Raw genomic sequence first — 14,706 nt, forward strand, 5'->3', positions numbered from 1 at the left:
ATAAAACAGTACAGACTATCTGGAATACCAGAAATTGACTTTGAGGGGCCCTCCAGATACTGGAAACAGATGGCTATATTTCCTTCAGAACAAAAAAAGCTAGGGAATTATAAGGAGCTCATGTGACGGCTAATTAGGAAACATATTTATTTTAAGATTTTTTTGGAAAGAAAAAAAGCAAAGATTTCACACAGACTATCCCAAATTGAAAAGAAAGAAGATTGGACTGTTTCTCAGATGAGTAGGCTTTTTTGTATGCTTTAGAATTTTTTTTTAAAGCAGTGTAACTGTCTTAACAATAATGATTTCCTCAAGTGATACAAATGAGGCCAACATAGGAGATGCCTATAAATGATGAAATTCTTCATAAATTGTAGAAATAAAAAATGTTAAACCACCAGGTTTATTGAGATTTATAATAATCTAGCACCTTGAGTCAATAAATAATTTTGGATAAATTAACTGACCTCAAAATCAAGACATGATCCAAATGGACTTTTACAAAATTATTTGCACATGTCCTAATTTAAAAATCTGACAAAAGGCATAAAGTTCTTAACCAAGTTATTGGTGGCAATTTAGATATGCATATTAGATAAATTTGAGAATTATTCAATGTTACTTGAATTTGGAAGACAAATTTTGACAGTCTCTGTTGTCTTGGATTATGGGTTTTGTCAAAAAAGAATCCATAAGAAGAGATCATGAGAAAGGGAAATAGTTTTCATTTAAAAAATCTGATCTTTTAATTAAAATTGTGTTTAAAGTAGAAGCTAATGAGAACACAGTGATCAAAGAGACAAAGGAAGAAGAAACTCCATCAGCAAGAGCTGAATATATTTAGTGTCCAAATTTAATGTATATTGACTTTTTTATTCACTGTAGGAAAACTAGTATCAAGAAGTCATTATAACCAGGGGCGCCTGGGTGGCTCAGTCGTTAAGCGTCTGCCTTCGGGTCAGGGCGTGATCCCAGCGTTCTGGGATCGAGCCCCCATCAGGCTTCTCCGCCAGGAGCCTGCTTCTTCCTCTCCCACTCCCCCTGCTTGTGTTCCCTCTCTCGCTGGCTGTTTCTCTCTCTCTGTCAAAGAAATAAATAAAATCTAAAAAAAAAAAAAAAGTCATTATAACCAATACATGAAATTTTCATGTATTCAATACGTGAATCTTTAAAAACCAGGAAGTCAGTACCGCCTTAAAACAGAAAGAAATTCTGTCACACAGATGAACCTCAAGGTCAGTGTGCTAAGCAATATAAGATAGTTACAAAAGGACAAATAGTATATGATTCCACTTATATGAAGTATCTAAAGGTATCAAAATCATAGAAACAAAAAAGAAAGCTGGTTACCAACGGCTGAGAGTAGAGGAGAGGGGAAATTACAACGGCTGAGGGTAGAGGAGAGGGGAAATTAGTGTTTAGTGCACAGAGTTTCAGTATTATAAGATGAAAAATTCTAGCGATCTGCTGCACCATAGTGTGAATATATCTGACACTGAACTATACACTTAAAAATGGTACAAATGGTAAATCTAATATTATGTGATTTTATGATAATTTTTTTAAAGCAGAAAATCAGAAGAATGCCACTGGAATAGCTGTTTCTTGAAAATCAAAATGAGTTCCTCAAAGCCATCTAATGACACAGAATCATGAACTACCTGAACTTTCCAAAGATGGGTAAGTAGAACATTACACCCTTAAGAAATGCATGCTATTTTCTTTTGGTAGTCTCTGAGCAACAAAAATCTTCAAATAAGTGTAAACAACCTTATGCGTCTTCAGCGGGAACGCACTTTGCTATTTCATTCCTGAAGTTCTAGACAATGATGAAAAATAGTTGAAAACAGCTGTAAGAGTCCAAAAACAGCTCTGATGTGGAACCTCTGAAAAGTTTTATTAAAAACAGCAGTTCTTCATTCAGCACTTGACAAATGTTATGCCACTTTCTTCTGGTCTCCATGGTTTCTAAGGAGAAACCTGTTGTCATTCAAATTTCCCTCCTTAAAATACAGAAATTAGGCTTTTGTTGGGACTTTTTCTTCTTTTGGTGTGCCTACTTGTGCTTCTGGATTATCAGTGTTTTCAGTTCAAAGATATATGAGACAAAAAGGAAAGCTAAGAAACTCTCTCCGTGGGTCCTGTGATGCCTAGCCATCATGTCTTCTTTCTACCTCTTCAGAATCTTTTGTTTTGTATATAATGCTCAGGGTTTTTAGTAGTTCTTAGCAGGAAGAATAGGGAAAACCATGTCTACTCTATCTTCCCAGAAGCAGAAATTCTCTCTCATTTTTAATTGTCAAATTTCAATGCTTAGAACATTAGCAATTTTAACCTTAATTTTTTTTGTCAAAACCTGAAGGCAAAAGTATTATCTTCACATACAAATCACGTTGTTAGTCCAACTGTTAGTCGTGATACCTTGCCAAATACTTTGCTTAATTTCTGACATCACAGTTCCACAATTATGTCACAGATATAATTAATTATGCCAATAGCAAAAACCAGGCTAATACTTGTGAGAGAAATGAATCTATTTTTGAAACTGGTGTCTATTTTCCAGTTGTCTAGGAACCTGGATTATCATTTGTAAAACAAAAACAAAAACAAAACAACAAATTCAAAATGTGGGAAAGTATTTAAATTCCTCTATTCTCTTTGTAAAACCACCTTTAAATATAGGAAACCCTCAAGGTTCTGTCTTCAGCATTTCCTGTTTCTCCTAATTACTCCCCAGAACCGTGATTCAATACTTCTCTGATGATGCACTAACGCCTGAAAAGGCATATTTGTTTATTAAAATCAATTATATACACTACTGTATTACCTCATTACTGCAACTTTCAATTCCCAAAGGCAAAAATCCTACTCACTATGCAACAATTCTAAAATGTACATTTCCCTCACATTTTAAATTCATGGAAATCTTCTACAATCAATGAATGTTACAATCCATGATGCCTTACAATGGCTACTGGCCAGGTGGCAGACAACCTGGTTGTGATTATCTGTCCTCACGTGACCTCAGTCACAGCTATTCATACTGTTTTCATTTCAGTCAACTTATGTGCATTATTGGTACCTTATTTGTTGAACTTAAAATGTCTTTCTGGATGTTGTCTGAAACTTTTTGTTGATACTTTCCGGTAAGATCAAGAAAGCATCAAAATCAAAACTTGCAGAATGCATACCAATGGCTTAAATAAAACCCCAAAGGCAATAAGAGAACATTCTTTAGTAACGTTGCATCAATGACACTCTAAATTGCACAGAAAATAATACTGTGCGAAAAAAATCTAGGTGATTAAACACACACACACAGTATCACAGCTTCATTTTTTAACCTTTTTTTAGTTGGTATATAAAATAACGACACTGTGTTACAACAATGGCATCTTAAACTTCATGAAATCCAGTATATGCATTATAAACACACCAAATATATTCCTGGCTTCCTACAGCACCATTTCCATTAGCATCTCAAACAGGGCCTATTTTTTTTCAAAATATTTTATTAATTTACTTGAGATAGATAATGAGAGAGAGCATAAGCAGGGGGCAGAGGGAGAGGGGGAAGCAGGCTCCCCACTGGGCAAGAAGCCCAATGCGGGGCTCTATCCCAGGACCCTGTGGTTTCATGACCTGAGCCATAGGTAGACACTTAACTGACTGAGCCACACAGGCACCCTCAAATAGGCATATTTAAAACCACATTCCACTATGGTCTCTTCTCCGCTTCCCCCAGTCTTGCTCTTTAGGTCTCTTAATAAGTTTAAAGGCATCATTTTGCCAATTACAAAGGTCAGACAGGGAGGCAAAATAGTGTACTGGCTTAAAGTACAGACTTGAAAAGTTAGACTGACTAGGTTCACATCCTAGTTCTGCCACTGACTGTGTGTGATTACTCTTGGACTCGTTTCCTCATCTATACATCACTATATACCATCACTCACCCAAACCCAAACTTCAAAATCTTTCATATTTTAGAAAGATAATATTGCAGATTATGTAACCCCCCCGAATCTGAGGCAGCACTTCATAACCAAACATATTAATATTTTTGCAAAACATAAACATACAGTAAGTGGGATAAACGAAACTATAAATAGCCTCTTATCAGTTTAGGTCATGGTTTGTTACCAAATGAGCCTATACCCAAATTTACAATTAGCTTGTCATTTTTCCAAGTTTTGGGGGTTTGTAATTGTGCATATAGACCTGTGGGGTGGTGGTAGCAATATATTTTCATGTGATTGTTAGGATGACTGAAATTATATATACTTAAAGGGCTTAGAGTAGTGACTAGCCCATATTAAACACTCAATGAATATTAGCTATTATCAGGCATTCTCACCACCTTTGATTTTTTTCTCCTACCTTACTACCTAGACCCAGTGAATCACAACCCAGCCTTATCAATTCTATTTTCCAATTTCTTTCAGATCTGCCCCACTTCCAATTTCACTGCCATTACCCTAGCTCTCTTGTCCAACAATACTAATCTGTGAAGAACAGTCTTCCTAAAATACAGAGTGAGGATCATCATCACAACATCCCTAAAAATGCATCACCACTAAACGTCAAACTTAGCAAAGCATACAAACTCCTCTATGCTGTTGACTCAGTTCATTTTCGCAATCGGATCTGCTACTCTCCATATGCCACTAATGTTCTTCTTCCTGAAAAACTCCGGCTCCAAAAACCTCCTCCTATCCAATGGAATCAGAACTAGTATTTGCTTGGTTAACCAGAAAAGCTGATTAAAACAGGGAATCATAAAACATAATTATATATATATATGAAAATAATTAAATGTAAATAAGATATTTATTTCAACATAGAAGATACTGGAGAATGTCTCCAATGACTTAAAACTATGCTACCTCTCTTGCATAAACCATACTCATAATGCATTTCCTAAGACTTCCAAGTGTCTTTAAAATGAAGCAAAAACTTGAAGTCAACAGGAGAGCAGAGTACACAATCCCTCTGTCTTTTACTTTCAATCTTTCACTTATCACAACCACATCTACTTAAATCGTAATTATATATATATATATATATATATGTAAAAGATTTATTTATTTATTTTAGAGAGAGAATGAGTACAAGCAGGGGAAGGGGCAGAGGGAGAGGGAAAGAGAGAATATCAAGCAGACTCCCTGCTGAAAGCGGAGACCCATGCAGGGCATGATCTCACAACCCTGTGATCATGACCTAAGACTAAATCAAGAGTCGGACACTCAACTGACTGGGCCACCCAGGCGCCCCATCAGCAGTTATATTTTTAAGGCCTTGCCCTTATCAAATCTTTCAAAATATTTAACCGTTACAACAATAATTTTCTTTTTTGTACACATTTCAACAGTTTTGTGCTATCTAATTAAATAATCAATAACAAGTTCAGAATACACACAATTAACTTTTGGTAGGCTTGTAATTCCATTGGTGAAACAGAAGTGAGTAAGCTTAGTAGAAATAGCCTATTTGCTGCAATGTTCAGTTTCAACCACTTAATGGCAATCGGTCATTAGATTTTAAAAAAGAAGTGACAAATGTGGGGCACCTGGGTGGCTTGGTTGTTAAGCATCTGCCTTTGGCTCAGGTCATGATCCCAGAGTCCTGGGATCGAGCCCCACATCGGGCTCCCTGCTCAGCAGGAAGCCTGCTTCTCCCTCTCCCACTCCCCCTGCTGGTGTTCCGTCTCTGTGTCTCTCTCTGTCCAATAAATATATTAAAAAAAAAAAAAAAAAAAAGAAGTGACAAATGTTAGTTAATACAGTGGAAGCCAGTTAAAAGAGCTTTACCATATATTATCTCTCTTTCATGAATAACGACTTTGTTCAGACAACTTCCAACTCTCACAGGCATAAACCCTGCTCGCTGTTTAACATAACAATTAATGTCATCTCCTCTAAAATTATTCCCTGGCCTAATCAAAATCAATCACTTCTTCAGTGTTCCTTGTACATTTCTTGGTCCATTTATTCTATGCAGTATTATTAGTTAATTAACTTCACATATATCTATAAGTTTGAGATCAGGAATGGAGTTGTAGCCATTTTTATATCTCACAATGCCTAACACTACTGTAGTAGATGTGATATAATGAAAAGAACATCAGAATTTGAGTCCTGAGAATGAAGGTTCAGTTCTGATTATAAAATGGAAGTAACAGGGAACATTCCCATATGTACTTTAAAAAAGCAGTAAGAATGTATATAAGAAAATGATCTTTATAGTTTTAAGCAAACACATCTCATTATTACTATAGTAAGACATAAGTATCTCATATCAAATTTTAATATTTTCATAGGATCCTAGACATAAGTTTTGCCGAGATGCCTAATCAAATACAGTCTGCTTTAGATGAACAAAGTATCATTCTTAACAAGAAATATGTAAATAAAACCAAAATTCATGGACTTGCCAACTCTTCTTGACGCTCAAATATCCACATATCAAAGTAAGTATGACAAAATGACTACTTTACTATCTCTTCTGTTCCTCTCATCTAGTTCTGTTTACCCTCACACCAAATGACATGATAGTTTTCTTTATAATCAGGAGAACCAAGAGTTTAGCTATTTTTCACTAAAAGTAATGACCATATGTAGTATTTTGATTAATACCAATTTAGCTAACATTTACTGAATACTAAATATGCTGTGTATTGTGTCAAGTGTCTAATACACATTATCTAATCTTCACGATCTTACAGAATAGGGATAAGTATTAATATTTTTATTTTACAGATGAGGAAACAGAGGTTCAGAAAAGCTGGCAATCTGCCTCAAGTTAATAGCAATTCTGGCTTCTACTCTGAATGCACTATGAATCCACTGGAAGGATTTGAATAAAAATGTGATGTTATCCCACTTGTAATATTTTAAATGGATCATCCTGCCTGCTGTGTGGAAAACAGATGGGTAGAGGCAGGAATAGGATGGTTATAGTTAGAAATGTTGCAACTATAATAATTCCAGTGAAAAACAACAGTGTCCAGGATCAGGAAGAAATTAAAGAGGTGATGAAAATAGATACTGGATATATTTTGAAGGGTAAGCCAAGAGAAATCTCGAGGATTATACTGGATGTTTATGGAATAAAGCTATAATGAAGGAGAAAAGCCAAGCCATAAATAAGCCACCACAAATATTTAAAAGTTATCATATCCTTAAATAGTTGATTTTTTAATGATCAAATGACAAAACTCATGAAACTTTTTCCATGCTGTAAATAAGACCATGAAAATGTCACTGAATGTAATCCTACTAGCTTTTTTTTTTTTTTAAAGATTTTATTTATTTGAGAGAGAGCGAGAAAGAGCACAAGAAGCTTGGGGGGGGGGCATGTAGGGACAGGGGGAGAGGGAGAAGCAGACTCCCTGCTGAGCAGGAAGCCCTAATGCTGGGCTTGATCCCAGAACCCTGGGATCACAACCTGAGCTGAAGGCAGATGCTTAACTGACTGAGCCACCCAGCCCCCCCACTAGCATTTTATAATGATATAAAATCTTCAATAGTAGCAGTTTAGAAACTACTCCAAACACAAAGAAAAATGCATTAAATGTACTAATTAATCACTATGTCATCCTATGTACACTACATAATGCTTGCTTTATACAGGGCTAATTTTCCCTACTATTGAAAATTTTTATGGCAAACACCAAAGCTACTCAAGATAAAAGCACTCCTAGGGATGCCTGGGTGGTTCAGTTGGTTGAGCTTCCAACTCCTGATTTTGGCTCAGGTCATAATCTCAGGGTCATGGGATCAAGCCCTGCACTGGGCCCTGCTCAGCATTGAATGCCCCTGCTTGGGATTCTTTCCTTCTTCTTCTACCTCCTCCCTGTGCCCCTTTCCCCTGCTCATGCATGCAGTTTCTCTTTCTCTCTCTCAAATAAATGAATAAAACCAAAAAAGCACTCCTAAATATCTGTGGTAGAAGCCTAAAAAAGAAAAGTGGTGATAAAATTAAAATACAAAAAGATTTCAGAATAACCACATCAATAACCAAAACGTTAATAAAACAAATTGTTTTAAAGTTTTATTATTCAAATACAAAATTTTTCACATAAACATAAAAATTCCTATGATTTGCAAAAATGAAAAAACAATTCCAAGGCTAAAACTAGAGTCATTCAAATAGATAGCATTCTTTGGTCAACCAAGAAGGACAGACTGAATAAACTACAATGACATACTATACAATGGAGCCCTCAAACCTAAAAATAGAACAATGAGAAAGAGCTCTATATACCCCACTATATAATGATCTCCAGAATAGACTGTTAAGTGGAAAAAGCAAGTGAAGAAATATGTATATGGTATTCTATCATTTACCTACAAGGGGAAATAATATTTTCAATGATACTTGTATTAAAAAACAAACTGGGATAAAATATAAAATTTGCAAACTAGTATAGAAGGAAACAGGATAGAAGGGATTGCCATTAGAACTCAGTATTTTATGTAAATTATAAAACAAAATTAAATTTAAAAAAGCAAACTCTAAAAAATAAACAATGAACCTAATAGTGTATCTAGTTGGTGGCATAACCACACAGAAAAGAACTATTTCAAGTGTTCCAACACACAGTAATTTGATGGTGTATTTGAAGTCGGAATACCTTAAGGACCAAAAGAATTGCCCTCACACAAAACTTCAAACTGCTTTCAGTAATCATATTGTTGTTGTTAGTGGTATTGTTGTTATAAGTAGTGTAATGTACGTGTAATATATAATGAAGGAAATTAGTAATTCTGTGTTATTTTAATACTACAACTCCTGGCAATGAAATAAAGGGAGAAAGGAAATATTGATACAAGATAGAAGAGGGTAAAGGAAAACACCTTGGTGCCAAATATGAACTTGACGCAATGACCAACTCAGTAGCAATGAGCACGTCTAACACAAGGAACAGAGCTCATTGGAGAAATGGCAATTCCAGACCCAGGGCAGGAAAAAAAATGAGTTTGGAACACCCTGTAATACTACATAGCAAGGAAGGTTTAAAGATCACTTTATTTGTTCATTTCCCAAGGTTTTAGAAGCCAACATGAAGAGAGTCTTGATAACCACAGACATATAATTTACTAATCAATAAAGACAGTAACAGCAATGTATTAAGCACATTAAGTATATTTAAATGCAGGAGCTCCTAAAGTTGCTTAACCCTCAAAAAACCAATTAGTTCCCTTTGAAGGTAACTAATGAACCAACTCATTATTTTAAAAATCAGTATATAGAGGAAAAGAACAAAAACTATATCCTCTCTTTCCTTTATAAAACTTGTATTAGGGGTGACTAAATAAATATGAGGAAGTTTCTTTTACAAAAATATTCCAGTTAATAAATGAAAAAGAATGACAAAATGCTGCCACTGTATAGCTCCTATGTTTTCATTTAATTATTTCTTCAGTCAGAGGACTTGGTTTTCAATGCTTTGTGCATAATAATTTAGTTTTTTAAAAATATTTTATTTATTTATTTTAGAGAGAGACAGAGAGCACAAGCAGGGGGAGGGGCAGACAGAGAGGGAAAGTATCTCAAGCAGACTCCATGCTGAGCATGGAGCCTGACATGGGGCTCGATCTCATGACCCTGAGATCATGACCTGGGCCGAAATCAAGATTTGGATGCTTAATCGACTGAGCCATCCAGGTGCCCCTGTACATAATAATTTAAATATATAATTTATACTTTATAGTTAGAGAGCTAAGACTAATTGAACTTATATACTGGAGCACTAAATTAAATACATAGTTTTTGGGGCTCTGTAATTGTTTGCCTTTTCTAATATATCCAAAGCTGTACTATTCAATTTTACTTTTAAACCACGACTCAACGACAACACTATAATTTTTAGGGAAAAATACCTTGATGCGACAGTAAGAATTTTATACTGCCTAAATTAGTGTACCAGTGCTACCGTTAACAAAATGGCATTAAAAAAAAATACCACAGACTAAGTGTCTTAAACAACAGAAGTTTATTTTATCATAGATTTAGAGGCTTGAAGCCTATGATCAGGGTGTTGGCAGGTTTAAAATGTTTCTTCTGAGGGTTCTCTCCTTAGCCCACAGATGGCTACCTTTTTCATAGTGTAGCTTCCTGTGGTCTTTTCTGTGTACAGGAACTAGGTGTCTCTTTCTCCATCCAAATTTCCTTTTCTTATAAGAAAACCAGGAAGACTGAATTAGGGCCTACCCTAACAGCCTGATTTTAACTTAATTATCTCCTTAAGGGCTGCATCTATCTAGTCACAATCCAAGTTTCTGGGGGCGGTTAGAGCTTCGACATATGAATTATGTACGGACACAATTCAGCACACTGAAGGAAGAGAATGATGTTAGTGCATACATTTCAATACTTGACCCGACAGTATTTAGTAAATCAATGCATATGCTGAGGTAACATACTCCCCAAACTCACCTCCGTTACTATTCCTCTAATCCACTCTGGAGAAGGGGCATTATTAAACAATCTCTATTTTTAGTTTTTCCTAAGACTTCTACCTTATTCGAAGCAGGGAGGTTGAGAATAATTATTTCGGTGAAAAGGTGAGATAACTGAGCCAGAATATGAAGAGTCATCATCCATCTATTCACTTGGCTTCTGCTAGGCTACAAACCAGATGTGAAATTGTTGAATGTCTAGAAACTAAACTGTAATCTCACATTCTCTATTCTACTATGTCCAACAGAGGTCCATCTCTATTTATTTATTTTTTGGGGTAAGATTTTATTTTTAAGGTAATCTCCTTGGGGCTCAAACTCACAACCCTGAGGTCAAGAGTTTCTTATTCCACCAACTGAGCCAGCAGGTGTCCTTAGGGGTCAAAAATTTAGAAGTCACTGTATCCAAATTATCTCCAAAACTTTAAACTATGTGTGCTTCATTGTTTGTTTCATCTCTCATTTCAACAGGTATGAATTAGAACTATTCTGTGCATAATGCAGTTCCTATTGAAGCATGTAAACATCTGATATGTTGTAGAGATGATGATGATGATAATAAATCAGCCAGGAATATCAGAAATGTTTCTGGAAGAAGTGATCCTTATGTAATTGCATTTGAGAGTCTGGGAGGAGCTGGTTAAGAAAAGAAATAAGGCAAAGGAACCAGCAAAGACTCATTAATATGAACCAGCAGTAAAAGTTTGGGGAATTAAAAGTAGTCCAGTATTGAGAGTGTGAAAAATATGAAAAGCAGTAAGAGAAATAAGAGGCACGAAGAAGCCAGATCATCCCTATTGTATAAATAATGTTAATCACTGAGACGAAGTAGCTTGGCCAAGGGCATGAAATTAGTGAACGGCAGAACCAGGATTATAACAATATAACTCCAAGTACTTCACTTAGCAGAGTAATTCAATTTTCCTAGGTTGTTCCTTGTTTATAAATATTATTTCTATATCATTATTAATAGGGCCTTCTTTTACCCCATAAACATTCTCACTTGGGGGATATCTTCACCTTATCTCTTAAACCACCATGCTATACTTTTCTAGACCAAAGAAAAGTAGGGTTTCATTAACTTCTGTCATTAGTGAGATTAACTGGTGAAAGAGCTAATGATGATATGGTGACTAACATATCATAATAAAAAAAAATCATGTATTTGGAATGGTTTTGGACTATCATCACCTTAACAAGTAATCCCAGTCAATATACATCAGAGTTAAATGGTCTTTTATAAACACTCTTATTACTTAAAAAAAGCAGAAAGATCAAAAAAGAAAAAGTCATCATTCTTCTAATTTTAATTTTGTTCAAAGACACTATGGATTTAAATACTTTGGTTATACCACAGCCATAAATTCAAACTGCCTAAAGAAAGGTAGTTAGATCAGCAAAACCGTACTTAACCTTGGCCAAACCAGGTCATTTTTGTTTGTGTAAGTCCTATGAAACACTTTGTTCCATAGCCTACCTCTTAAAAAAATGAAAAGTTGTAGTTATTCTACTGAAAATATTAACACTTGCAGCAGACCCCTTATCCATCCTCCTACTTATTTACTGATATGTAAAACACTGAATATGCCAAGTACTTGCTTTTCCCAAGGTAGCAATGGGCAAGTGACCAAGCCCAGGCCAATGCAAATCCCTGAAGGGGAAATGTGATGTACTCACAGGACTCTCTGGGAAAAGTTCCCTTCTCTGACACGCACAGGATATGGAGAAGATACTTTCCATTTCCCACTTCACTTTTTATTTTGCTCTCGGGTGTACATATGTAAAAATATAACTCAGGAGTTGCAGCAATCATCCTGTGACCAGGAGGGGACAAGGCTAAGAATAAAGTTCATATTTGGGAAAGGCAGAAGAAAAAAACTGAGAGATCCCAGGCCCTTGGATGACATCACTGAGCAGTTTAATAAACTTGAATGCCCTTCCTCTAAACTACCTTATATACTGTAAAACAAAGACCCTTACCTTTTTAGGTCACTTTAAATTTGATACTGGTACTTGCAGCTAAAATCATCCCAACATACACAATGGCATATCAAGCAAGTGGAAGAAATTATTCAGTAGGATTATTAGTGTCTTTTCAAACTCAGAAGCATAAATTAAAAAAAGGAAACACGGGAATTAAACATTTGAAGAAAAAGGCTGAGTTTTCATTTCCCAAGAGAAGATAAACAAGATAATGGTCAAAAGTGAATAATATATTGAGTATTTACTATGTGCCAGGTACTTCGATGGATCACTCATTTAACCCCCACAACAAACCTAAGAAATACTTCTCCCTTTCTACAGAGGAGAAAACAGAAGCATATAAAAGCTAAGCAGCTTGCCCAAGGTCATACCCCTTGAGTGTGGCTGAGGAAGCATTCAAAATTCACATCGTTTGACTCCAGAACCTGAGTACCAAATATTTAAGGGCAGCTAAAGATAAATGCACATTAGCAATTTTTTCTATGAAGAAGAGATTCAAGTCCTCCTTGAGCACGAAAAGAAGAGAAAGGAGTAAGGAAGCTGAGAACCATGACTAATTATCAACAACCACTACTGTTTTATAATGACAAAAGACTACCTCATTTTACACATAAAGAAAAAGAAATCAAGGCCCGGGGTGCTTGGGTGGCTCAGTTGGTTAAGTGTCCGACTCTTGATTTTGGCTCAGTCATGATCTCAGGGTCCTGGGATTGAGCCCTGCATTGGGCTCTGTGCTCAGCAGGGAGTGTGCTTGAGGATTCTCTCTCCCTTTCGCACTGCTCCCTACCCCCAGCTCTCATGCTCACGAGCGTACTCTCTCAAATAAATAAATAAATCTCAAAAAAAAAAAAAAAAAAAAAAGAAATCAAGGCTGAGAAAGAAAAAGATGAAGTGTAATTAGTGTTACAGGTAGTAATAAAACTCAAGTGACTCAGACATTCTATTCCCAGGTCAGAGTACTTTTCATTTTACCAAACAATGCCTCCCCTTTAAAATGATATATTGCGGCACCTGGGTGCCTCCGTAGGTTAAGCATCTGCCTTTGGCTCAGGTCATGATCTCAGAGTCCTGGGATCGAGCCCCAAGACGGACACCCTGCTCAGCGGGGAGTCTGTTTCTCTCTCTCCCTCTGCTCCACCCCCTGCTTGTGCACACAATCTCTCCTTCTTCTCTCAAATTAATAAAATCTTTAAAAAAATGATGTATCATAGTTACAATACACACGGAGGAAGAAATGAAATACACAAAGAAATAACAATAGTTAAGGCTTACTAAGAGAGATTCACAGAGTAGCACTCCCATATTCAATATCTACCAGTTGATAAGCTCTGATGTGAGCAGACAAACAATAAAATGTATTTATGATATTGGATACATAGTAACAAAAAAGTGAAATAATTTAGTGAAAAAATTATTTTGTCAGGATAACTATACTTCCCTGTTAAATGTTTGAAGAATCAGATTTTCTTGGAAAGTACCATCAAATGTAGATAAGAATGACCATTTCTCATTGCATTTTCTAAAAACCATTTTTAGAAAACAATCTTAATAACAACTAAGTATAAATGTTTTAACGAACTAGAGAACTATGTATCATATTCTCCCTATAACAAAGTAACCTGAGTTATTGTTAGCTTTCCCTAACAATTCACAATTACATAAGGATAGACTAGACTGCTAAGTATTAACCTTGAATCATTAGACAATGGTCTACATGTACTCAAAAGGAGATGCGAATGGAGAAGTGTACAATTACTCATATTAATACAAAGTACCAAAAGCCAAAGAGGGTGGGGAGACGGAAGATGACCTTCCAACGAGAGACTCGATATACAGATTCCCAAGAACTGCTTATTCTTTTTCCTGGGAAGAATAGTTTTCATGAATAAGGTAATCTAAGAGCTCAATCATTTATCTGTAACAACAATTTCTATAAAATCTCAGGTATCTAAAATAGTGTTTGGATATATGGACAAAAATAGACACAGAACTGGCTTACTCTGCAATGTCGAGATAACCACAGGAAGCAGCTGCATGTAGTGGTATCCAGCCTTCATTATCAGGTTGATTAATATTTGCTCCATTTTCAACCAGAAACTTCACCATATCGACATTGTCATCAATGCAGGCCTAAAAACAAAACAGAAAGCACAATTAGAAAAAATTTGAATCAACGCTCCTAATAAACTTTGCAGCTTTTATAACATAAATATTCTCCTTTAGTCTGCTGCTATCTTGATAGTACTGCCATCAAACAGGCTAA

The 14,706-nt window shown here is 35.7% G+C and overlaps 1 protein-coding gene across 4 annotated transcripts in view; it reads right to left on the reverse strand.

Annotated features, from left to right (window-relative positions):
* The window catches only part of PPP1R12A (protein phosphatase 1 regulatory subunit 12A), a 139,005-nt gene that overhangs the window by 81,098 nt on the left and 43,201 nt on the right, over nt 1-14,706 (reverse strand). For all 4 annotated transcript variants that reach the window (XM_040637291.1, XM_040637292.1, XM_040637293.1 and 1 more), the window contains exon 2: nt 14,443-14,573. In XM_040637291.1, coding sequence (XP_040493225.1) covers nt 14,443-14,573 — 131 coding nt within the window. The remainder of the gene's footprint in view (nt 1-14,442; nt 14,574-14,706) is intronic.

The sequence above is a fragment of the Ursus maritimus genome, unplaced genomic scaffold, assembly GCF_017311325.1.
Source record: "Ursus maritimus isolate PB19 unplaced genomic scaffold, ASM1731132v1 scaffold_21, whole genome shotgun sequence".
NCBI lineage: Eukaryota > Metazoa > Chordata > Mammalia > Carnivora > Ursidae > Ursus > Ursus maritimus.